Genomic DNA, 23,945 nt, shown 5'->3' on the forward strand with positions numbered 1-23,945 from the left:
CAGTGAGTCTCCAAAATGCTTCTACAGGGTTTGCGAATAGATATGTTATTTCGAGACCCTCTCACATATCCAGAAGTCAGAGCATATACGTGAGACAATGACAAAGTCACACAAATTGCCCCTCATCTCCAGCAGTGTCAAATTACCTGGCTGCTGTGGGATAGTGTTGGCAGAGATGGTGGGCTATGCATGTAGATTTCACTCACACTCCCAGCCTCTTGTGTCATACTTGACTCTGCCATATGCTCACATGATGGCTAGTTTTCTCTTGGAATCATGACACACGGCTAATAAAATAAACTCAGACTGCATATCCGGTTGATGTTGGTGTGTGTGTGTGTGTTTGTGTGCATCTGTATTTTAAAGTGTGTTACTGTATTTGTGTGTGTGTGTGTGTGTGGGGGGGGGGGGGGTTTGGTGTAGGGGGCATCTGTGTTTTACTGTGTGTGTGTGTGTGTGCATTTTAGTGTTGTGTGAGTGCGGGCATCAGTGTTTTACTGTGTGTGTGTGTGTGTGTGTGTGTGTCTGTGTATGTGTGTGCGTGCGAGCGTGCATGTGCACGCTCTTCTGTTCATACTCTGCTGAGGATAATCTGATCTTGCTCCCTGTAAGCAGTTCCATTGTATAAACTGCAACACACACAGCACTCCCTGCACCTAAATCATGGGGTATATTTCAGCTGCCAACAGCTGTAGGCTGTTTTGACTCATACACCACTGATAAAGATGACACCTTCTTGTGATTTCTATTTCAGCTATACACTGGGATTTGCTCTTTATGGTAAATGCTGTGTAGGAATAGGTCAGGGTGGGGGGGGGGGGGCTATTCTCCTGAAATGAAGTGCTAAAGGTGTGTGTGTGTGTGTGTGTGTGTGTGTGTGTGTTAGGGTGGGGGTGGGGGGTATTCACTCAGTGCATTGATTTGTGAGAAGGAAAAGCATGTTTTCTGGGCGGTGATGTGGTGTGGAGATGTGTGCATTTCAAATGTTTGTGGTTGCCTGGTATGGTTCTGCCATGCTGAAGTACTGTCATTTGCATGTGGCCTTGACTGCAGAGTCATACAGGTGTTTAATTGGCTCAGTTTCATGAAAAAGTGGTGTTTTGGCAATAACACAATTCAAATGTCTCAAGGTATCGTAGTTTAAAATGGTAGCCCTGTTTTCACAAAGTTAACGCATGGTATGTTATCATAGATGTACAATATATTAATATAATTACAAAAAAACTTTTGATAAATGATAGCTAGATGGTCAGGTAGATAGATAGATAGATATATGGGGAGGGAGAGGGAGAGAGAGAATGAGATAGAGGGAGAGAGAGAGAGATAGAAGGAGAGAGGGAGAGGAAGAGAGAGAGGGAGATAGAGATAGGGAGAGAGAGAGAATTAAAGCCCATAACATGCAAATACCAAGCATTGGAAGCTATTAGGACTGCGTCTGTCAGTATTCCAAAAGACAACAGCTGGTGAAATTTTACACTTAAGGGTGCAATGGAAAGAAGCTGTGCGAGGGAAGAGCTCGTTTTTTGGCACTCCGCCAGGATAAGATCCAGACCGTCTGTGGTTGCCTCCTCCTTAGTTGAGAACTTCCGTCTCGTCCTCGTCCGTGGATATATGCAGGGAGGGTCCAGATGGACTTCCCGCTGTGCGGAAATTTATGGAGCCATAAAGTTTAGTCGACTGCCTGGAATACGCAAACGCCTTCCTTCTGACCATTTCACCTTTCCACATAGAGACCATGAGGAGAATCGATAGGATGACTCCGCCGAGAGTCAGTAAGCACAATCCTGCGATAACACACCGGTCCAGGTGGGCACCCACACGAGCGTTCTCTCGCTCCAGCCTCTCCATCTCCCTAGCAGACACGCTGTCTGGATTGACGGTAACGTCCCTAGGGATCGTGTAAGAGATGACCACTAGAGAGATGCCCGTGATCAAGAACGTGACCGCACATATGAATCCGTAATCTGTCGACTTCCCCGTTGCCTCAAAGTCGAGGTCTTCATCGGGCAAGTGCGAAAAATCCGGAAAGACCTCTTGGAGATCGCTCGAAGATGTCTCACACATACAGGCATAGTTATGTTTATCTGGCGGCCGTGGATTGTTGGGGTCAAGTTCAGCATTGTCATCTAGAAAAGCCAAGGAAGACTCTAAGTCTTTCTCAATGCACACAGTCGGCGCTTTATCCTGATCGTTCAAATCGCAGAGTTGGCTATTCTGCGCGGCCGCTGTCCAAGGTGCTGAATTCCTCCGCTCCTCACAGAAAATCGCGTTTTCTTCGGAATCACGCCTTCGGAGAGCCAGTTGTGATTTTGCGAGGGAGCACTCAAAGCCACAGATATCTGAGTTGTCCAAGTGCAAGTTAAACGCTTGCCAGTCAGGTTGACTTTGTTGATCAAAGTAGAAGAGTTCCAAATCGGCCATTTGGGCATTTGCGTTTAGTGTCTAGAGCACTCCGTTTAAGATACGTCCACCATCCCTAAAACAAAAGAACATGATTAGACTGTCGTTTCCAATCAGACAGCACTTCAATCTTATACTTACTCTCTCCCCTAGGTTATCTGTTAAGAAACATGATTATATTATGATAATGCATTTTGGTCAAACAAGAAGGGATTATCATCGAAATTAGTTTGTGTAGCCTGCAACAACAGGCAACAACCTTAATTCAAAACAGAATTAGCTTCTGAATAAGCATTACACATAAAGTGATATTACATTAAAATGTCTGAGAAAATGAGATCTTAACCACATTACTCCGAAAGGGAACACAAATCTTAAGTAGACTTCACATACTTCGTGTATATCGGTAGCCTATAACCAAAGTAGTTTAATGAATGGTAGTCCAAAACCTCCGTTTTTGCATGTTTAATCGAAATATTACATTTTCTAAATAACATTTCAGCAAAACAGAGGGAAGAGGGAAAAATGTCAGATCGATCGCTGCATGTGAGACGAGCCAGAGTTAAATACCTTATCCCCGCGGGCTCGCGGAGGCATTTCGGGCTCCTCCGTCTTAAGACTCAGCCAGTTCCTCCCACGCGAGGAGCTCCGGAGCTGAATTAACTTCTGTGTTCCTCAGAGGGACCGAATCCAGAGCGCGCGGCACTACTCAGCTGAGCGAGAGAGAAAGAGAGAGAGAGAGAGGCGGCATTGTGTGTGTGTGTGTGTGTGTGTGTGTGTGAGAGTGAGAGAGAGAAAGAGAGAGAGAGAGAGAGCGAGAGAGAGAGAGAAAGAGAAAAGGGGCGGCATTGTTGGATGAAGTCAACTGAAATCTCATTCAAATCTCAGTCAACACATAAATGATATGTCAGTTTGATTTTATTGTTCCCAAATCACGATGTGAATAAACAACGAATCTCCATGTACTGCAGCATAAAAGTGAAAGTGGATTTTTTTATAAGACGTTTGCAAAGTATGGTCATCTTTGTTTCATAATAGCATCGAGACTAGGCTACTCTCAGGACTCCTGACGACCACATGCTATTCCACTGTAACATTCAAATATAGACTTTTAAATGAATAAATAACCTATAGAAATACTGTGCACTCCCCGTCTCTTTTACTGCTCATTCAATGACCTTCGCTTTGTGATTTCACATGCCTGCGATCCAACACTGACCGTACACGGTGTGTTGCATAAATCAGTGCAGTCAAGCATGCCATAGGTCATAATTACCTAACGCCTCAATGAGTTCCACCCGCTGTTCCGGCACTTGCTGCGCGCTTTGGGATGCTGCATGCACGCACACAAACACACACACACACATGGGGAGAAGCGAGGCTTGGGTTACACTGGGTGGCCAAGGCTTGCTACTCACATCAGCGCTTGAAAGGTGGCTACACGCTACAGGCTGTCTCTAACACTTCTAGGTTGTCACACAAGCAGCTGGATGGAGAGACAGAGACAGAGAGAGAGAGAGAGAGAGAGAAAGAGAGAGGAGGAGGGAGAGGAAGATAAGTAGAGGCTAGAAGAAAATAAGTGTATGTGTGTGTGTGTGCATGTGCATGTATGTTTGTGCATATGTCACATTTTACAGCACATTATCATGCGTTCCGGTGGGGGAATGTGGTAAATTTTAAGCCCCAGATGGCCTCTTTCTCTCCCGCCAGATGGAAGACAGACATTCACGGCATGTTTTTTTCTCAGGGAGCTCTCTTAATCTGTAAATGGCTCCGAAGACCATGCATCAGCTCACAGGCTGCTAACAGTTGTCCACTGACATGAAACTACTAGGGCTGTAATGTGCACCATGACCTCATGTCTTCTAATGTTTAACACACACACACACACACACACACACACACACACACACACACACACACTCTCTCTCTCTCTCTCTCTCTCTCTCTCTCTCTCTCACACACACACAAACACACACATAAACAAACACACACACACACACACAATGTAAAATGCATAAATACACACATTTATATGTATGCACTCATGCACATTTATATGAGAGATATGAGAGAGAGAAAGATATGAGAGAGAGAGAAAGAGAAAAGGGATTGTACACATGGACACACACGGACAAATGCACAAATGCAAGTCTGGCCCATGAACACATGCACACATAGACATGCTAGCAAATGACAAAAGTGATGGATTTTTCCCAGAGTGAATGTCAGAGTAAAGGCTGAGAGCCTCTGAATGTCTATCATACACATCTTGGTCATTGAACAAGCCAGTCCCTGACATGCAGATCTCCCTTCTCCTTGGGCGGCTGAGTTCTTCAGCGGAAATGTTTACAAGGCTATTTGAGCTCCAGCTGTGTCTCTAGGAGACAAATAGTCATACCAAAAATGTCACGCTCAGGTGTCAAGGCTGTATACACCGGGATTGAAAATCATCATTCAGAACACTGTTGCTTTCTCATACAAAATGTTAAATCTCAACATAAGAGCTCTATTTTCAGTTGGACAGTTTATTGAACAGCTTTGTTGGCCAGAGTATTGGACAGATTTGTTGGCTTCAAAGCAAGATCTTTTCAGTTAGTTAGGCTTCCTGCAGCTGGTCCACTTGTTGCTTCAGATAGATCTGTGCTCATACATGCTATGTCCCAGTGTTAGTGATGAGTTGGTTAATATATATCATATCATGTATATCTGTATACCATATAGCATGATAATAATTATAATAATAGATATGTTTATTTTATATAGCACCTTTCTCAAACCCAAGGTCGCTTTACATAGTAGAAGGAAAACACAACAACAGACAAACGATAACAATACAACAAAGACAACCTATGTGTATAGAGCTATGTGTTGGGTGTGCATGTAATTCATTTATATTTACAACTGTAATATTTTGTATATCTTGTATTGTTCTCATCCTCAACTCTCTGTAACTACGTGCTGGTTTCAAGTGCCTTTGATCATTAATGATTGATGATGGAATTTTGTGTGAAAGATAATAAATCAAACTGGGATTGGTTGTTACATGTAGGATTCTTCTTCAGCTCAATGCACTGCAGGGAATGAGGAGATTCTTTGGCATATGCACACTCAAGTCTCTTGTCCATGAAAGTAAGAAAGGAATCATTCAAAGAAATGCCCCAGAAGCTGCAAGTAATGTTTATGCAGCATCCCAAATTCAAATAAGAAGACAAATAAATCAAATATAAATGCAGGGCAAGTGAGAGAACCACCATGAAAGAGTAAAAGGCACACAGGTTTGCTATCAGAGGGAGATAGAGCTTTTACCCAGAGACATTTGTGTAAGTGACTAAGGGCACTGGTGACCTTGAAAAGACTATAGTCAGTGGCTTGGAAGGTGTTGCAAGTGTCCTCGCACACACACACACACACACACACACGCACAATATACAGAGCACTAAATTACAAAACAAAGACAGATACTGACACACACATATGCACACGTGCAACACACACACACACACACACGCACACACACACACACAAACACACACACACACACACACACAGACACACAGACACACACAGAGCAAACAGCAATGAACACAGATACAAAGAGCACACACACATACACACACAAAAAAACACAGACACACACAAATACCCCCGATCAGAGCAAACAGCACCAAACACAGACACACAGCGCTTACACCCCCCCCCTCCCCCCCCCCCCCCCACACACACACACACACACAAACACACACACACACACACACACACACACGGAGCAAACAGAACGAGAACACACAAGACTGACACTCTTCTCCTCGCCCTGAGCTACACAGTCCACGGTGATGCTCAGCACGCTCCTTTTTTGTTCTACACCCGACTGGCGTCTCTTCCCTTTTATTATGCATTACATTATGCATTCAACCCGACTTTTCCAATATTATCAAAGGCATCTCATTTATTTTTAGACACTGGAGAAACACTCGGAAGAGATAATAGCGAACTCTATCCCCACCAGAGGGTGGTGGTGGTGTGTGTGTGGGGGGGGGGGGGGGGGGGGGATTGCTCACTTGGGCGTCTTTGTGGCTTTTTAGGGGGCTGGCTCTCTCCTTGTCGTCTGCTCAGAGAGTGATAAATCACTTCCACAAGTGATGCATTGTGTTTGTATAACAGGCAGCCCAAGCCCATGCAAGAGCCCGAGAGCCGCAGTGATGTGATGTGATGTGTGGCACTTTTTGCTGACGGATCGGACCCGGGAAACAGGAGCACAAGCGAAGCTAAGAATAGCTGGAGAGAATCCCGCAGTAAAAACAAGGCAGAGGGTTTGCATGGGACGTGTGTGTGTGTGTGTGTGTGTGTGTGTGTGTGTGTGTCTGTGTGTGTGTGTGTGTGTGTGTGTGTGTGTGTGTGTGTCACCAAAGAGGACATTACAGCTCATGGCCTTTCGATCCCTCTGGAGAGTCGACACATCTCCCTCAATTTCCCCGCCACTCTTTCACCCCCACATTTCTCTATTACTCCTCTCTCTCTCTCTCTCTCTCTCTCTCTCTCTCTCTCTCCTCTTCTCAGCGCCTGTGAAGATGTTCACCAAAGCCAGCCTATATAGCAGAGCTTCATATTTAAGGTGAGCGGAATTAGGTCACGCATAAGAGGGTTATTGTATACATTGTGTGACTATTATTCTTCAAGTACACTTCCCATGCAAATGTGCGAGGCAAAATGGATGTCAAATTAGATGAGAGAAGTCCAACCACCTATCAAATACTGCTGATGTCAATGTAGGTATTTGATTTCAGAGTCAGTGGTGCAACCTTATCCATTAGCTGGGTTGATAAGAGTCACTGAGCGCGCTCCGAGTCTTCTTCAGTTTCACTAGTGAATGCAGTTTCATGATTTTTATGTAATCATCAAAACATCCCACAGCGAGTCATAGCCTCCACCCCTGATTAGTTTCACACTATAACACCCCTCAGTCAGTTTTATAACCTATTATAACCGTACACAGTCACCTAAATAACATCACAAAGGCCCCGAGTGTGGCGCTCCACCATGGCACAATAACCCACAGCTTTTAACAGCTCAAGTGAAACTGCACCCAACCCTGCAATTTATCTTGTTTGCTGCTCAGGCTCTTTTTACCCTTCTCAGCTTGTGGGGGTCACGGCCAGCGCACAGTAAACCGCCAAAGAGCCCAGGGGGGGGCAGTTATGTGGTGGGGGGGCATTTGGGGGGGGAGGGGTGGCGCGGCAGGCAGGGTAGGGTCTGTAGAGTGCACAGCATATTCCTCTTGGCCTTGATTTGTTCATGTGGTGTGCTGGGGTCAATACAGGCCACAGAAATCACAGGGCTTATTTACAGCGAAACTGACCTTCGCACTGCGCTAGCATGGCCATCCGTCATGGCTGTAGTCAAGGGCCACTTTAGTCTCATAAAACACATCCGGAGGAGTCCCGGCACATTAACTTGCGTGTGAAACACTGCCAAAGGAAGACATCAACAACACAGTCGTTACTGTGAAGATACAGTAAACCTCACCATGGCAACTACCAACCAAGAGTTTGTGATTTAAAAAAAAAATCAAATGAACATTATTATGATGTTTACCTTGAGGCAAAATTCTCCTCTTGTTTATGAAGTCCGAAGAGGACTTTTAAACTACTAGCCAAGTATTGACTATTCATATGAATGGTAACCAAGTCCAAACAAAACAGTACAAAAATGAACAAACAAATAAGCTTAATCTCTTGAAGATTTTAAAGGCCCATGATGACCATTCTGAAATCAACAGCTAGATGGCAGCAAATTTCTGCTTAGCTCCATGGAAACTACATAAGACTGTCATCATATCTTAAATGAGCAAAGGATCTAATGTCATAATGCTCATAATCTCTGCCATAAAAAGCCCATTATTTGGCTAGGCTATACCCCCCCACACCTCCCCACTGTGTGAAGCAGAAGGATCAACCTAACTAAATGTCAGGTATTTGTCATAAAATTACATCACATTATTTCAGAATTAATAGCCACATTTGTGGCAATGAGGAGCACATGATTTGTGAAGTAAAGTTACTCAACCAATACATTTTGTTGGCCTGTAATTAACGATTGAACCAGTACCCGTAATTAACGCCAATGAGTGTGCTCAAGCATAGCAAACCACTGATGTCAGATTTTTGCACTGTTGAACTTTTATTTAATAATTGTGGAAGCAATGATAAGGCTGAGGAGGTTACTGGCCCTTGTTTTTTAGGTTGCTTTATAGAACGGTGACTGAAATGGACATAAGGGCAGAAACAAATGAGTTTGATTGTTCTACCTATGAAAGGCTTTATGGCACACACACCACTTTCAGTCTTGTGAATGCAGTAAGGCATATTTACCTGGCACATCTGAAAAAAGACTAAAGGAAAAGCATATTCATTATGACTGTAGTAGATGATCCTGATTCACCTGCTCATTGGAATGGACTGTCAGTGGCTCCGGCTGTTGGAAACTGCTACCATGACATAAATAGCACAACTTGGAATGGTTTGGTACGGCTCTGATCGTTCGCTGGCCGCCCATCTACCCAGCACCCAAAGCATTTGGTGAGGGGGAGATGTACAGTACAGTACAGCATGGCACAGCACAGCGCGTCTCATATCCTCTGTGCGATGGAAAGTCTGTGGAGCAACAGTGCAATCCCAGATGAGTCAATTATTGAGGAAGAATGTGAAGCCATGCATCCAACATCAAATACGGGCTGCCAGCTGGCGGTACGCTTTGTATTAATCAGAAAACAAAAGTTGGCTGTCAAGACGTGTGTGAATCTGTCATCGCTCTTGCAAAGGAGCTCACTTTAAAAAGGGTTATTTGTTCCATAATGAGCCATTAACAACCCTATTTAGCAGACTCATTTTTAAAAAATGGTATGGATGATTTGACATTGTGGTTTTACAGCTGATGAGAATCATTTCTCAATATGATACAAATATGTATTTTTATATGCCACTGTCTAATTCTAATATTTGTGAGATGGTTACATGGAAACACACAAGAGCACTTGATATTTTCAATTGAATGAGGTATACATAGCCTGGCAACATAACTAAAGCAGAAACATCACTGCTGTCTTACCTCAATGCCAGTCACAGTCTCTTAAGACAGGCTATATAAAGAGATTCTTCATATTTCAGGCAGGTTTGTTGGCCAAGCTTCTCAGGTTTCTGATTAAGACATTCTCTCTTCAGACTAATGCATTATAATTTAGATAAAGAGAATAAAAAACCATCATATGCTTAGGCAAGCATTGGAATTTCGACAGATTGTCTTGAACAATGGAAAAAAAATACCTGAGGGAATTTTCGGGCTTCTATAAGATTTCATTTGTGAAAGATAATCTGGCCCTAGTCACAAAGGTAAACATCGCACTTTCCCTGGCAACAGTCGATCTCAATCAGCTCACCCAAGCTCACTGTCTGTCTCACGGCAGCCGACAAGTCCTTCTTCTCGTTTCCTACCACTGTTCCGTGGGAGAAAATTGCACTGACATCTTTGGATGATAAAGACTCAGGGAGTCTCTGTGAACCCCTTTTTCTTTCCCAGTCACTTATCTTTTTGCCTCAGGCCCTTAAGAATAAATCACCTGCCGTTGTGGAGGACTTCAGAGAGGCCTATGTTTAAGGTCTACAGGCTTATTCGCGGAGATAAATGAAGCTATATGTTCCCCTAGTACTGGCCTGAAACCAATCTCTCTTTTGAATTACTTTCTTTATAGGTGATTAAAATTACAGTCTTTGTGGACTGAAATGAATTTCAACGTTTCAGCTTTTCAAGGAAAGGTCACCATATCCTAAACAGCAAACGGAGATAAAGAAAACAGTCTGTGACTGGTTCACCAGGCCTAATGTATGTTGGTATCAAACAAAGAAAGCAACAGTTCTATATGAAGAAAACAATTCCTCATATAGAACAATTCAACAGTTCTATATGAAGAAAAGCATGCAATATGCATTTTGCAACACAACTGTAAGAGCTGTTCAACTTCTAGACAGAACCCAAGGTCTACCTACTAAACTAAAATCTGTAGATCTCTCAGTAACATATGTTCTCTGCTCTTATATCCAAAATGCTGTACAGGATAATACTATAAATAACGGCTTCCAGGCTACATTTTGACATCCTAGAGAAACCTGCTGTCTCTAAACATAATTGCTTTTGAAGATATGTAGGGCCATTTATTGCATTAATGAACTGCAGTTTAATCAAATGTCCATTCTATGTATTACGGTAGTATAGCGCATATTCTAGCACAATGACCACTACAATTATCTAATGATAAAGTGAATATATTCAGACAATCCAGATTCAGCTATACTGATTTGAGTAAAACCAATATGACTGTCAGGGTCCTTTTGAAATGGCTGATGTTTAAGTATTAGATAAAGGTGTCCTGCAAATTGTCTGTAAATACTGTCTCCTATGCTCTATTACTGCGCCTCTTGCGCTTTGCATTGCGCAATGACGCGTGTTGGTGACAGAACATCTCAGCACCACGCGTGAGGTCCACTAGAGATCCGCTTGAACTGTCAGAGCAACAGCAGAGCCCAGCAGGAAAGTTCACATGGGGAATGGATATGAAATGCTAATCAAATCTCACTTTTATGTGGACTTAGCCTAAATATGTGTATAACCTCGTAAAGAAGAAAGCCGAATTGGATGCATTGAAACAAAGGAGGAAAGCAACTGGTCCACAACTTGTCACTGGAAAAAGCAGCGTATAATATTCTAACTAGTTTTTCTGTAGCTAACTACGATAAAGTTAAAATTTGTTTAAGTGGGTTACCGCGAATTACAACAGACAAAAACCAAAACAACACACTTCTGCAGAAAGCTATCAAAGTAAGTAAGCAAAGATGGAGAACAGCAGTGTGGAGAACCAAACTTTACCAACATGGACCGACCACAGCATCGAATACAAAGTGATCAGCGCGGTGTTGGTGTTTGTAATATGCGTTCTGGGAATCATCGGCAACACGATGGTGATCTTGGTGGTGCTTACCACGAAGCACATGCGGACACCCACTAACTGTTACCTGGTGAGTCTCGCTGTGGCTGACCTCATGGTATTGACTGCCGCCGGTCTTCCAAACATAGCGGACAGCATCTACGGGTCCTGGGTGTTCGGTCACTACGGATGTCTCGGTATAACCTACTTTCAGTACCTTGGGATTAACGCATCCTCTTGTTCAATTACTGCCTTCACGATTGAGAGATATATTGCGATATGTCATCCGATTAAAGCCCAGTTTCTATGCACTTTATCCAGAGCGAAAAAGATCATATTGTTAGTGTGGGGACTCACCTTGCTGTATTGCGTTTTATGGTTGTATCTGTCTGATACTGTGGAGACTGTGTACAAGGATGTAACCATAATATCATGCGCATACAAGATGAAAAGAAGCGTCTACATGCCCATATACTTTTTTGACTTCGGTATATTTTTCGTCGTGCCCCTTACGCTCGCCACTATCCTGTATGGACTCATTGCCCGAATTCTCTTCTTAAACCCACTGACTTGTGAAAAAAACGCAAACAGAAAAAGTGATGTCGGAAAGGGAAATACTGTGGTTAACCTGAAAAAGTCCAGCCATTGTTCCAACACTACTGCCACTTCCAGGAGACAGGTGAGTGCGCGCAAATCCAGTCACTCGTTGAGTTAAAACTTAAATTCAGTCACTTGTTGAGTTAAAACTTAAGTTAACATTTCCACTCAGTTACTGAAATGTTAACTTTAGTTTTAACTTAATTACCAATTCATGAAAAGTTTAAGAGTGTAGTTGTTTGCACTTTCTTTGAAATTAGTTTTGGAGTTGTCTTTTCTAATTTAGTAGCCTGTATCTCAGTATCAATCTCTACCTGTGTTGTCCAGGTTACTAAAATGCTGGCGGTAGTGGTGATCCTCTTTGCCCTGCTCTGGATGCCTTATCGCACATTGGTCGTGGTGAACTCCTTCCTGGAGCAAGCCTACCTGGACACCTGGTTTCTGCTGTTTTGCCGCAGCTGCATCTACCTAAACAGTGCCGTCAATCCGGTCATCTACAATGCCATGTCACAGAAGTTCCGCGCGGCTTTCCGCAAGCTTTGCCTGTGCGGACGCAGGAGTTCGGCCACCAAGGGGGCGTACAGCGTGGCGTTGACCTACAGCGCGGGGAAGGAGACCTCTATGGTGGAGAGCACTGAGCACTACACCACCGAACTAGACGAGTTGACCGCCACAGAGGAACTACTTGCCGAAAAGAAAACACTCTATCCAGAGGACTGTACTTTGGTGAAAATGACTTTTAACCCAAATTCTGCATAGATTCTTTAACGGGTGGTAGAGTGGAAGCACCCCCCTCCCCACCACACACACACACACACACACACACACACACACACACACACACACACTTGAGCGCAACAAGTGAGGACTTAAATCAGATTACGCTGAACCAGAGACAGCGCCTGAGTGTCTTCTGCAACAGAGGCCCTCAAACATACTGGTGTCCCTGTTTAAATGGACAGATCACTTTAAGCACAACACATTTACACACCCAGTTACAGGTGTAATGACTGATTACATTAAAAATAATCAGTTTTAAAAATATTTGAAGATGTTTCCTCTGCATTATAATTTTCCTTTGAAATGGAAAATTAACCAATGGTCAGGTACAAAGAAGCAGTGAAGCTCAGTGATGTTATATATTCAATGATATTGACAATAATACACTCAGTGAGCTTATGGACTAGAAAAAAGTAGTCCTCGGATTGCACTTAAAGGACATGAACCTGAAATTGAGGCATATTATTAAAACATTGCCTGGCTCTCTCTGTATTTGGGAATGAGCGAGAGTATTTCACATGGCACTCTAAAGCTCTAAGGAAGTCTGTAGTTCCTGAATACCATCGCCTCAGCTGCTAGATGTGAATACACAAGGTCATGGCCAGAATCTCAATAGGACCACTGTCCACTACTACCACTCCCAACCTGCACCCCAGCAGAACAAAAAAACACATCCAATAGGGGAGAGAACATTGCAAGGCTTACTCACAAATTGTATCCAACAAAAGCATCTGACTAGTCTGTATGTCTGACAATGTCTTGCTTTATAAAAAAAGATAAGATTGTTCAACTAGGATAAATAATGTACAGCATGATAAGAAAATGAAATGGATGTGTCTATTAGGTCTGATATTGTTGTTTTTGCTTTTTGCTGCATAAGTGATGGGAAGAAGTTTCATATTTTGTCATGTGGTTACATGTAGTATGATCATTAGATGGCTTAGTGAGCTGCCATGCCATATAGTTCTTTAGCATCTGAGCCAGGTCATCATATTGCATTGTGAATGCTTTATTTCTGATGCCTTTTATCATAGAGTGACTCTTGAAGAGTTGAAAACTACTAATGTTATCTCAGAAAGTTTACATTATTGTAGTTACTGGGACCAACAAAGGATTTAAGTGAATAAAGTCATAATTGTTATTATGGATGACCACTATGGGCCACAGCAGACTCGGGATGAGATCTCACATCAGGACCTGAATGACTTCTAGTCAGTCACTATTTTGGGATCATGTGCATTATTCATGAATGTGTCTATATTGTTATTTACCTCACAACATTATGCTGCTCATATGTGTTTGCAAAATTGTTAAGTTTCTAAATATTTGCCAAAACAGCTGTCTGTGTAACTGTAAAACTGTGTTTAGCCATAGAGTAGTTTGATTCTGTCTCTGATTATGTGAGAAGTGAATATGAATGTATTTTATTTCTGCATTTGTTTACCGCATAAAATCTTAAATTGACAATTATGATTGTATAAAACCATTGCGGGTAACTCAATTTGTTGTGATTTTCCCATGAATTGCTGAGAAGAGAGCATATTTCTGTGAATTCGTTATTTATTGGCTTTATAAAGTCTATTATGTTTCGTCCAATGTTTACCTGTTATGCTACAATAAACAGTAGGATGGCACTTGTGCAGGCTTCAGAGTCTCCAATGAAACCTTAATCAGCGTAGATTGTTCTGATAAACAAAGGGCCATAATGAATGCTCAGTACTCAAAGCAAACATCACAACACTCCAAATCTACCCAGAAACTCACATGTTCCTGTGCAGACGATTCAACAGACCTCAGCGGAGATAACAACTTGGCAAACTAAAGTTTAATCTCTGGACTCCTGTAGCTCAGTGAATAGAGCATGGCACTATCAACACCTGAGGGAATGAGTTTGACACCCAGTGAACATACTCTGACTAATAAAAACTATGGACCCTTTCAAGAGAGTTCCATTATCAGCATCATAGTTGGCCCCACAAGACTTCCGTTTTAACATTCCATATGTTATCTTAATGTAGAGGAAGTAGATTGGGGCCCAAATAGAACGTTCAAGCATTGTTTTTGTTTTTATTGATGAAAGGGTCTATATCTGCGTAGTACATCGGTAGCATTAGCTACAGGCATAGTGCCCACAGGTACCGAGGTTTGAGTCTGACCTGAGATCATTATCCGAACCCACTCTACGTGTCTCTACCACGCATTTCTGGTCAACTCTTCGCTGTCCTGTCTATTAAATTCTAAATTTGTGGTAAAGAACTTTTAAAATAACATTTCATACCATGGCATGCAAGGTAGGTCATGTGAAAACATTTATTTTACTTTTATATCTTACTGTGTGTGAAAGGGGCTATAATTATGAGTGTTAAATTAACAAGCAGACATTTTGCAAACAAACCCTCATGGGGTTAGTATCTGCTTCAGATCAGTAGACAAAGAGACAGACAGCAGGTGACTAGCTGAGTCTCACAACCATTCGGCCGTGATCTGGCCCTCACGTGGCCCATATACGGTACGCTCCAGTAGCCTCCTGTGCAGCTGTGAGTATCTGGGCTGAGCTGCTGTTTGTTTGGATTCTCTTGAGCAGGTCCTACTGACAGAAGGGAACACAGAGCCTCACACTGAGCTGAGATGAGGATCAATGCAGCTCAGCAGAGCTGAGGAACTGCTACTGAGCTGCTATTCGTGTGGAGAAGAAAAGACAGAGCTGTACACGGAAATGTGATCAATTCATTAGCATATGTATGGATGTTTACACACACACACACACACACACAGTTAGAGATAAACATGCATACACAGACATACACAGACACACACACACACACACATGCTGCATCATGCACAATCACACAACACTTGTATCTGGGTTCATAAAATCATTAGAACTATTCCAAAGTATATATGTCACACACTCACAACAGAGGGGACTGTAGATTGATGTCAATATCTCCCGTTTAGCATATCAGGGAGAAAATAGCTGTCTTTTAAACTGCCTGCTCTCATATTTATTCATATTTATGTAGATACTGTAGAGGTGGATGGCTGACGGGCCAGATGTTCACTGGCTACCCTTTACTTCAAATGACATTTAATCTCACCCAATGTCATCCTCATATGTTATATAGATATGCCAAGTTAATCTGCACCTGAAAGTGGTTTTGGAGATCTCATTTTTGGGGTTTCATTTCTCTTTATGAAGACACGGTGGCATTCATTATGCAAATACCCACAGCGCATTCATCTGCATAATATGTAGCAGTGGCTGTGCTCATGCATGTGATGATGTATGTTGTCATTGGCTTTCAGATCGAACAAACTCACCGTGCTGGTAAACAGATGAGAAGATGCTGTCCACCTCTCGTATGTGGACTGTGGTGCTACTCTTCTGCTGGAATGGGGAAAAAGATTGGGGTCATATAGGTCAAACAGCATTAGGCTGATTATTTGAATTAATACCATCGCTTTGTATGAATTGAACTGGTATAGCCAGGTTAGGACAAAAACATGTGCCACTGGTTTAACAAAAGCAGTCTTTTTGTCCTTTCTAGGTTCGTCAGATTAACACACTCAATGAACTGCTCTGTTGGGCAATCGGAATCAGAATCAATTTTTTTATTGGCCAAGTATACTAAGAAATTTGACTTCGGTGAGTGTTAACTCTCTATACATACAACAAATAGACATGTGCGTAGCAGAGTCAGTGGACAGACAGGAAAGGCTTTACTGCCATAAATACAGAGATAAACATAAACACACCGAATCAACAGGTGCTGGAATTGCCTAAAGACAACCACTGAGAGAGAATACTTAGCTACTTATTGCCAACAGCAGTACTGCACACTGTCATGGTCATTGTCAAAAAAACAGGCACTATAAAGAAATAAATGCTCAGGAAGTGATGATGTTCGCTGTGCCAGAATGCACAGGCTGAAACATTGTTTATTAAACTTTAGTAGAGTGCCCAAAGGGTGTTTTGGGGCATCCCACCTCCAACCCCACCCCTATCAGCATGAAGTGTGTGGATTCTGTTTTTAGCATTCATAACTCACTCTTGTTGCTGCACCTGCATGTGGGATGTGCATGCTTTTATTCATTTTCAGGACACACTTTAACAGCCAGTCAACCTGCAGGATGGAGGTGACAGAGAACAGATTGTCCTTCTCTATCTGTCTTCTACACTTCCTCTTTCCCTTTCTCTCCGCTGGCTGTTTCCTCCTTCTCCTCCTCCTCCTCCCCTACAGCTGTATTGATCCGTTTGCAGTTCGGGGAGTAATGAGATGAGAAGTGCCCACGGGAGAGGGAGACTAGAGGAGTGTGTGTGTGTGTGTGTATGTGTATGTGTGTGTGTGTGTGTGGGGGGGGTTAATCACAGTCCCCAGCAGGTATGAACAGACACAGGGCAAGTTAACCTCAGAGGTCAGCCTACTTTCTAAAAGGTTGCAGGAGCATAGGACAAATGTGTCTTCAGATAGACACAGGCACACAGATAGATATCGACTGATGGGTTAAGTCTCACGTATGTGTGTAGAATGATTTCTAGCTTCTAATGTTAATACTGACACGCCACCACTATTATTATAGCAAATAAAAAATGTCAAGGACACAACTGTCATAGTTTCATTGATCTCTATAGAAGAAATCTATGGCACCTAAATACTCTAGGGAGCTCAAAGTTCTTGGAGTGGAACTGAGCGAGCTCCGTGTCACACATAGTGAAATAAAAATACACACATATGTACACACATGTACACGTGGGATATATAAGGAGAGTGCCGATGTGGCACAGAGTGTGCATGTGCACACACACACACACACACACACACACACGTACACGCACGCACACACGCACGCACGCACGCACGCACGCAGGCACGCACACACACACACACACACACATACGCACGCACGCACGCACGCACGCACGCACGTACGCACGCACGCAGGCACGCACGCAGGCACACACAGAATGAGCCAGAGACTATTTGAAGGCCTGGTAGTAGGGGATTTGTTCCAGGCACCTTTCTCTTGCTCTCATAAAGGCTCTTAATGACGCAGACGGTGGGGAGTGGAGACGGAAAGGCTACTCCACTCCACCTGTGTCTCTGTGTCTCACACACAGCCAGCACGCTGCCTCGGCCTGCTTCCTTTCTGCTGTGAATTAGACCTGGCCGAGGAAAAAAGAGCTTCCGTTCCATCTGTGACACACACATACACACACACACACACACATACACCCACACACACACACACACACACACACACACACACACACACACACACACACACACAAACACACACACACGCAGACATGGGCGCCCACCCACTCACACACTCACAGAAAGGAAGATGATGACGTCATGCCCATGCCCATATATGTATCCTTTTGATTGTTTAACTCTATGTTGTTGACCACTGAAAAGATCCCACGCTCAGAACATGCACAGGTGGAGACCGAAGGCAGCAGCAGAAACTGCTGAGGAAGAACAAAGTGAGAGAGGGAGAGAGAGAGAGAGAGAGAGAGAGAGAGAGAGGCAGGGGCAGGGAAAGGGACAGGGAGAGAGAGAGAGAGAGACATGGAGAGGGGGGAGTGAGAGAGAGTACACAGATAAGAGGAGTTTGAGAGGGAGAGAGAGAGTTAGATCAAAAATGACAGATAGAAGAAGAGAGAGGGAGAGGGATAGAGAGAGAGAGAGAGAGGGAGAGAGAGAGAGAGAGATGGGGTGGAGAGGGTAAAGCAGACCAGAGAGGGGAGAGGACAGCATGAAAGAAACAAAAAGACAGAAAAGTGGGAGTGAGGGAGGAAGGGAGGTGGAGAAGGTAGAGAGAAGGTATAAACCTAAGCGGGTGATGAGAAAAAAAGCAACCTAATTTTCTGGCTCATTTATCCCAGATTGGGAATGTTGCATGGCAATAAAAAAGTCTCTTGTTGTGATATAACGACAGCGTGACATCCATTACGGCGAAGAGGCAGAGAGAGGCAGCAAGAGAAGCCGGTCGCTCGGTCGGCCATAATTATAGCCTCTGCCAACAATGCCCAATCTTCCCGCTTCAAGACTAATTATTCCTGAAAGAACACATACATCATACGACTTACAACGAACAAAGAGAGGGATCGGATGACTGACCACTTTACCATGCAGCTAAAATGCACATTACTAGACATGGATGTGTTTCTTTTTGCTGTAACTGAACTGGGAGTGACGGTGCGTTGATCACAAAGAGGGAAAAAAAACAAATAAAAGTTAATAGGAAAGAAAGCGAATTAGCAAGATGATGAAGAAAAGTTTTTTCCCATTAAGGAAAGCTAGAGTGATGGTGTATGTTTGTTTATCAACTTGTTGGGGTGAACTGATTGGATTAACAGTGGAGTGGATTTTAAAGGTGCTAGTTGTGATTTTGAAGGCGTTCACATTTTTGTCAGCCCCAGGTACTCACAACCCTTCAGCTGTCCATTCTGAGAGTGTGCTTGTATACAGTCATTGCTCTGTATGTATTGGGAAACAAAAAACAGGTGGCTCAGACCAACCAAATCAACACAATGCTAGACTAATCCTCATTGTCATATGTGGATGTGTTGAACATCTTTTTTCTCCTCCATAGGGAACCACAAGTCTGAAAGGGCTACAGAATGGGCACATTCAGAATGCCGCATCGGTGCCTGTTTTTCTACCTGTGACAAGTTTATGTCTGCTATTATGCTGGTATCACGAGGGAGTCTTTTTTTTCTGAGTGTATATGTGTGTGGGACTATATCTTAAGAGAATGCCCCCGCAGACATAGGAAACAGGAAACTCATTTCACCCCGGGCAGTTTCTTGACACAACAGGTCCTCCTCTCCCCTCTGCCAGTGACAAGGTCCAGATGCCAATCTGCACACCTGTCAGTGTGAGTGAGTGTGAGTGCAGGGCACATTGCTGACACACACAAACACACACACACACACTGACACACACACACACACACACACACACACACACACACACACACACAAAGAAACCCACCCTGAATTCTAAGCACCTCAGTGGGGCCATAAGAAGTCAAAGTTTATCACTCTGTTAAAACACTGTTTGAGACATTCTGTGGTGGTGCAGCACATTGGTAGCCTAGAAATCTAGACGCGCCCCTAGCGGCAGCTGCCAGGGCTAGTCTAGCAACTCTCTGTTGGCTTGTGAGCTCCAGAAATCGAAACTCAGGCCAATCAGGCCAATGAAATCGTGTATAGAGTCGTTAGGTGGGCTTAACATAATGATTGATGGCAGAGTTGCAACGGTTTGGCTTGAATTCCCTGCTACTTGAAAACAAATAAGATGGATGTTGCTGTTGGCGAACAGTGTGAGTTAAGCTTTTATTAAGTTGGCAAACGTTTGAACTAGCCAACTAGCTCCGCTGGTGGGAAACGCATGGGACTAATAGCGCTGCCGCTGTCCTATTGCGTGCAGAGGGAATTTGAAAGACAACTGATTATCCCGCCCCTCGGACTGAGCACTGTGAACGGTGAGTGCCCAGACCCTACATTTTAATGTGGGTCTGGCTCGTCAGGCTAGCACATTGGCATCATGCCACAGAACGTGTTGATATTTAATTTAATGATATTCACAGGTGTTGTTAAGATTTCAACAAAGAATGTGTTAGGGACACAGATGGGACTCTAAACACCTGCACTGACATATTTGGAATAGACATACAAACTGTTTTTACTAAAACAAAGGGGTGAGAAATCAACTTAGTCTCAGCAAAGAGTGTTGGGTGACCTGAATAAGCAGTATCTGTGAGCAGGGGTCCCTTGCCTGAAGTTTAGCTCATCGATCACAAGAAGGAGGTTAACAGCAATGCAATGTAAGCATAAAATACAAATAAACAAAAGATATTGCTGTTTAGGCAAGGTAAACATGAGGATACATTACGGACATACAGTACATCACCAATATCTATGAGGGTACAATTCTGAAAGTTCACAGCTACACATCATATACAAAATGGCGATAGTGTTGAATTTCAGTGGCTGTCTTCGGCATTACACTTGTGTGTGTGTGTGTGTGTGTGTTTGTAGGGGGGCATGATTACCTTAGCTGTGTTTTATACTGGGAGGTGGAGGTGGATGGTGAAGACCCATTTGAGGAGTTGGAGAGATTCTGACAGGCAATCTCCTGGTACATTAGTGGAACAAGCCAACTGAGGCCGCACCCTGTTAACTCCACATATGGGGCGAAGGGGCAATTACAAGGGGCAATTACAAATACAAAAACACACGGCACAAGCCAATCCAATTGCGTAGCAGTAATTAAATCTGTGGCAAGAACGAATGCAGACAGCCTTATGAGGAAAAAATACAAGCCTGTGAGAAACAATGTCATTACCATCGGTTGGAATTAAATGAATAACACCCTACGGCCTGCAGGGAGAACATCAGTAAAGGTTGTCCTATGTACAACACGATGACTAATTAAATTCTGACAAGACAAAATGAGTTATCCGAGAAAAGTCAAGGAGGGCATGTGACATGACATAGACCTATACTCAAGGTCCTATGTTTGTAAATGCACTCAACAGAGACAAAGAAATCAGTCTCCCCAATGAGCATAATGCATGGATACCCACGGGGCATTGCCCTTTATAAATAAAATAATCCAGTTGAGTGGATTTATTTGCTGTAGACATCTTGACACCTTTACAAGACAGCAAATATGAAATAATCTTCCTCTGATTTGCATTTAACCCACAGTGTTATTAATAGACATGCTTTTGGGCATCATTATTAGATTAGGTTGAATTAAATATGAAATTAAGTTGTTGACAAATATGCAAACATTTCCGTGGGTGTGTGTTAAGGGTATAAGAGTTGGCTTCACCCACAGATGTGTGGGCTTGTTACTTGTTACTGACATTTCATGTGGGTAACATGCTCCCAGCGTCGTGAATAAAGCTGCAGTCTCACACCAGTTGTCTTGGATTAATTTTGACCACAATAAACATGATAAACAACCAGTGTTTCTCAACATAATCATGCACTTTATGCTCCCAAAACAGAAATTGCACAGGAAGAACTACCATCCTTCTGCAATGCCATTAATGCAGTAGTAGAGAGATTTCATTTTTTTCCTCTCAGCTAAAACACTGACCGCCCCTTTAATCTACCAAATATGGCCTTCAGAGCAAGCAACTTTGCTTTACATAGAGATAGGTAGTAGTAAAAGTAGGTAACAAACGATATGCATCAACCGAGTGAGTAATAAGACATAAACAAGAGAAATTAGGCTATTATGAAACTGAAGAAAATAAACATGAATCACAAGTACAAATTCTACTTACTGAAGTGTGAAAGGCCTGAGTGCATCGGCTCCTTGGGGAAAAATCAAATGAATATTGATGAATTATATTACTTAATCTGAGCTTCTTTTCCTACGAATACCCTATCATTTGCATAATAAGTGGAACATTATGATAAACTGCAACTCCTTTGAGAAACACTATAAGTAAAAAATACTTAATTCAGACAAAACAAGCCACATTATGCTTAATAAATAGTTATGTTGTTGTGCAAATTTGTATTCTGAGGTTGACAAACAACAGCGTTTCTCCAGAAGAGAAGGCAGCAGTAAGGTGAGGAACACAGCCCACAGATAGTGATTTCTCTGCCCCCAGCCCCCAGTCAGATACACTTGAAACCCTGCTGCATCTGTTGCTTTCCAGCCTTTGGTTAAGCAACGCAACAGCAACAGCCTTCTTCTGCATGCTCTTAGGTGTGAGTCAAGCTGGAACACAGACTACCTCAGACATCTGTCAGCTGTTGCAGAACACACAGAGAGGCTCATTCTAAACACAGATGACAACAACAACAACAACAACAACAAAACAGGACAAAAGAAACAGAAGCGCAGGGAAGACAACACTACTGATTTATGATGTATTATTGTAATATTGTTTAGATGAACTGAGAGGTACTAAAGTAAAGTGGGAAATAAACAGAAACTCAAGTCAGACAGACTGAGGAATCAGCGCTAATCATGAACGAGCAGGTGCAGCGCGATAAACAATAAGAGCTAAACAATAAACAATAGCTAATTACCATCATTAAGGACCAGGACCAGCGAACTCTGCCAAATTATATGGATATTTATTAGATTCAGCCATCCTCATACATTCATTAAGGTGATCACCTCAAGAGCACCCTTCATTCACCTATTTATAACACAAAGGGGACATGTAGACACCAAGAGGAGAGAACACGTGGTCAATAACATGTTTTAAACATGATTGGGAAAATGTACTGCTTTTTTCTAATACACATTTCATATCTGCTTTTCACCAGTCAGACTTCTTTGGGTTTGCAGAGAGTAGAAGAGGTGAACCTGGTTTTCAGAGGATAAAATGTCAGATTTGAGACATCAGAATGTGTGGTCCATTCCTGGCTGTGCACAGTTTATATAACCATGTTTAACCTGTTGCACAGTTTATATAACCATGTTTAACCACAACATTACTTAGAAACAGCTTTATGCATCTTACAAAGGACTGACATACAAATATGGAATGACATTGTGTTGAAATGAATTCACATGGGACCAGTACAACAGAGTTGACTTCTGCCTGACCCTTATAGTCCTATAGTCTCCACTGACTGACTAATGGACAACTTTTGACCTCTGACCTATCTATTTTGCGGCTTGCATCTCACTGGTTGTTGATCTTGAGGACGAACAGGTTGTTGGAGGTCAACACGTACAGTCTCTCTTTGGAAGCCCTGAAGCCCAACATGGGCTGGTTGGTGTCCAAGCTCGCCACCTGTTGCTTGGCGACTTGGCCGACCTGGCGGCCCTGCTTCCTGTTGAAGAGGACGGTGTCCACGGGCGATGGCTGCCGGTACAGGAAGACCCGCCGCAGGCACTCGCCCAGTGCGGCGAACGAAAAGTCGGGAGCGCAGGTCGCAAACTTCTTGTCACGCTTCGACGCCTGGACATAACCTGGAGAAATGAGTGGACGTGCACAGCATTGACTGACAGCTGAAAAGTTCATTTGACGAGTTTTATCTAACCTAAGCAAATGTTATTCCTCTCTATTCCATATTAACTTATGAAGGGCTTTAAAAAAATGTAAATGGAAAAACAAGTTATTCAAGTGAACACCATGCAGAGAAGAGCTGGATTTAATGGCAATGTTCGTCATAGTCTGGTGGCTCAGCTCAAGCTGCCAT

At 43.1% G+C, this 23,945-nt stretch overlaps 3 protein-coding genes and 1 long non-coding RNA gene across 6 annotated transcripts in view; 1 reads left to right on the forward strand and 3 right to left on the reverse strand.

The window, feature by feature from the left end:
- Positions 1-1,125: 1,125 nt before the first annotated feature.
- LOC121695764 (transmembrane protein 74-like) lies at positions 1,126-3,748 on the reverse strand. Of its 3 annotated transcripts, XM_042076878.1 has the most exons (3): positions 3,677-3,748; positions 2,971-3,113; positions 1,126-2,476 (listed from the first exon to the last, which is right to left on the reverse strand). In XM_042076878.1, exon 3 carries the CDS (start codon positions 2,419-2,421, stop codon positions 1,573-1,575), a length of 849 nt encoding a protein of 282 aa, XP_041932812.1. In that variant the 5' UTR covers positions 2,422-2,476; positions 2,971-3,113; positions 3,677-3,748; the 3' UTR covers positions 1,126-1,572. The 3 variants fall into 3 exon arrangements, with proteins under 3 accessions (XP_041932812.1, XP_041932813.1, XP_041932814.1); XM_042076879.1 differs by lacking the exon at positions 3,677-3,748 and having other exon boundaries at positions 2,971-3,184; XM_042076880.1 differs by lacking the exons at positions 2,971-3,113; positions 3,677-3,748 and adding an exon at positions 2,755-2,799.
- Positions 3,749-4,677: 929 nt separating this feature from the next.
- On the reverse strand, positions 4,678-22,409 carry LOC121695680. Its single transcript, XR_006026136.1, has 4 exons — positions 22,064-22,409; positions 20,819-20,946; positions 16,076-16,142; positions 4,678-4,780 (listed from the first exon to the last, which is right to left on the reverse strand). It is a non-coding gene; the product is annotated as an uncharacterized LOC121695680 (long non-coding RNA).
- On the forward strand, positions 11,198-14,284 carry trhrb (thyrotropin-releasing hormone receptor b). The gene is made up of 2 exons (XM_042076738.1): positions 11,198-12,056; positions 12,302-14,284. The coding sequence occupies exons 1-2, from the start codon at positions 11,286-11,288 to the stop codon at positions 12,731-12,733; spliced, it is 1,203 nt and encodes a 400-aa protein (XP_041932672.1). The 5' UTR covers positions 11,198-11,285; the 3' UTR covers positions 12,734-14,284.
- A 437-nt stretch (positions 22,410-22,846) lies between the features above and the next one.
- The window catches only part of nudcd1 (NudC domain containing 1), a 34,242-nt gene continuing 33,143 nt past the window's right edge, over positions 22,847-23,945 (reverse strand). Inside the window, exon 10 of the mRNA XM_042077098.1 lies at positions 22,847-23,715. Within this exon, the coding sequence (XP_041933032.1) occupies positions 23,426-23,715 (290 nt within the window). The 3' untranslated portion in view covers positions 22,847-23,425. The remainder of the gene's footprint in view (positions 23,716-23,945) is intronic.

This window comes from Alosa sapidissima, chromosome 21, assembly GCF_018492685.1.
Source record: "Alosa sapidissima isolate fAloSap1 chromosome 21, fAloSap1.pri, whole genome shotgun sequence".
NCBI lineage: Eukaryota > Metazoa > Chordata > Actinopteri > Clupeiformes > Clupeidae > Alosa > Alosa sapidissima.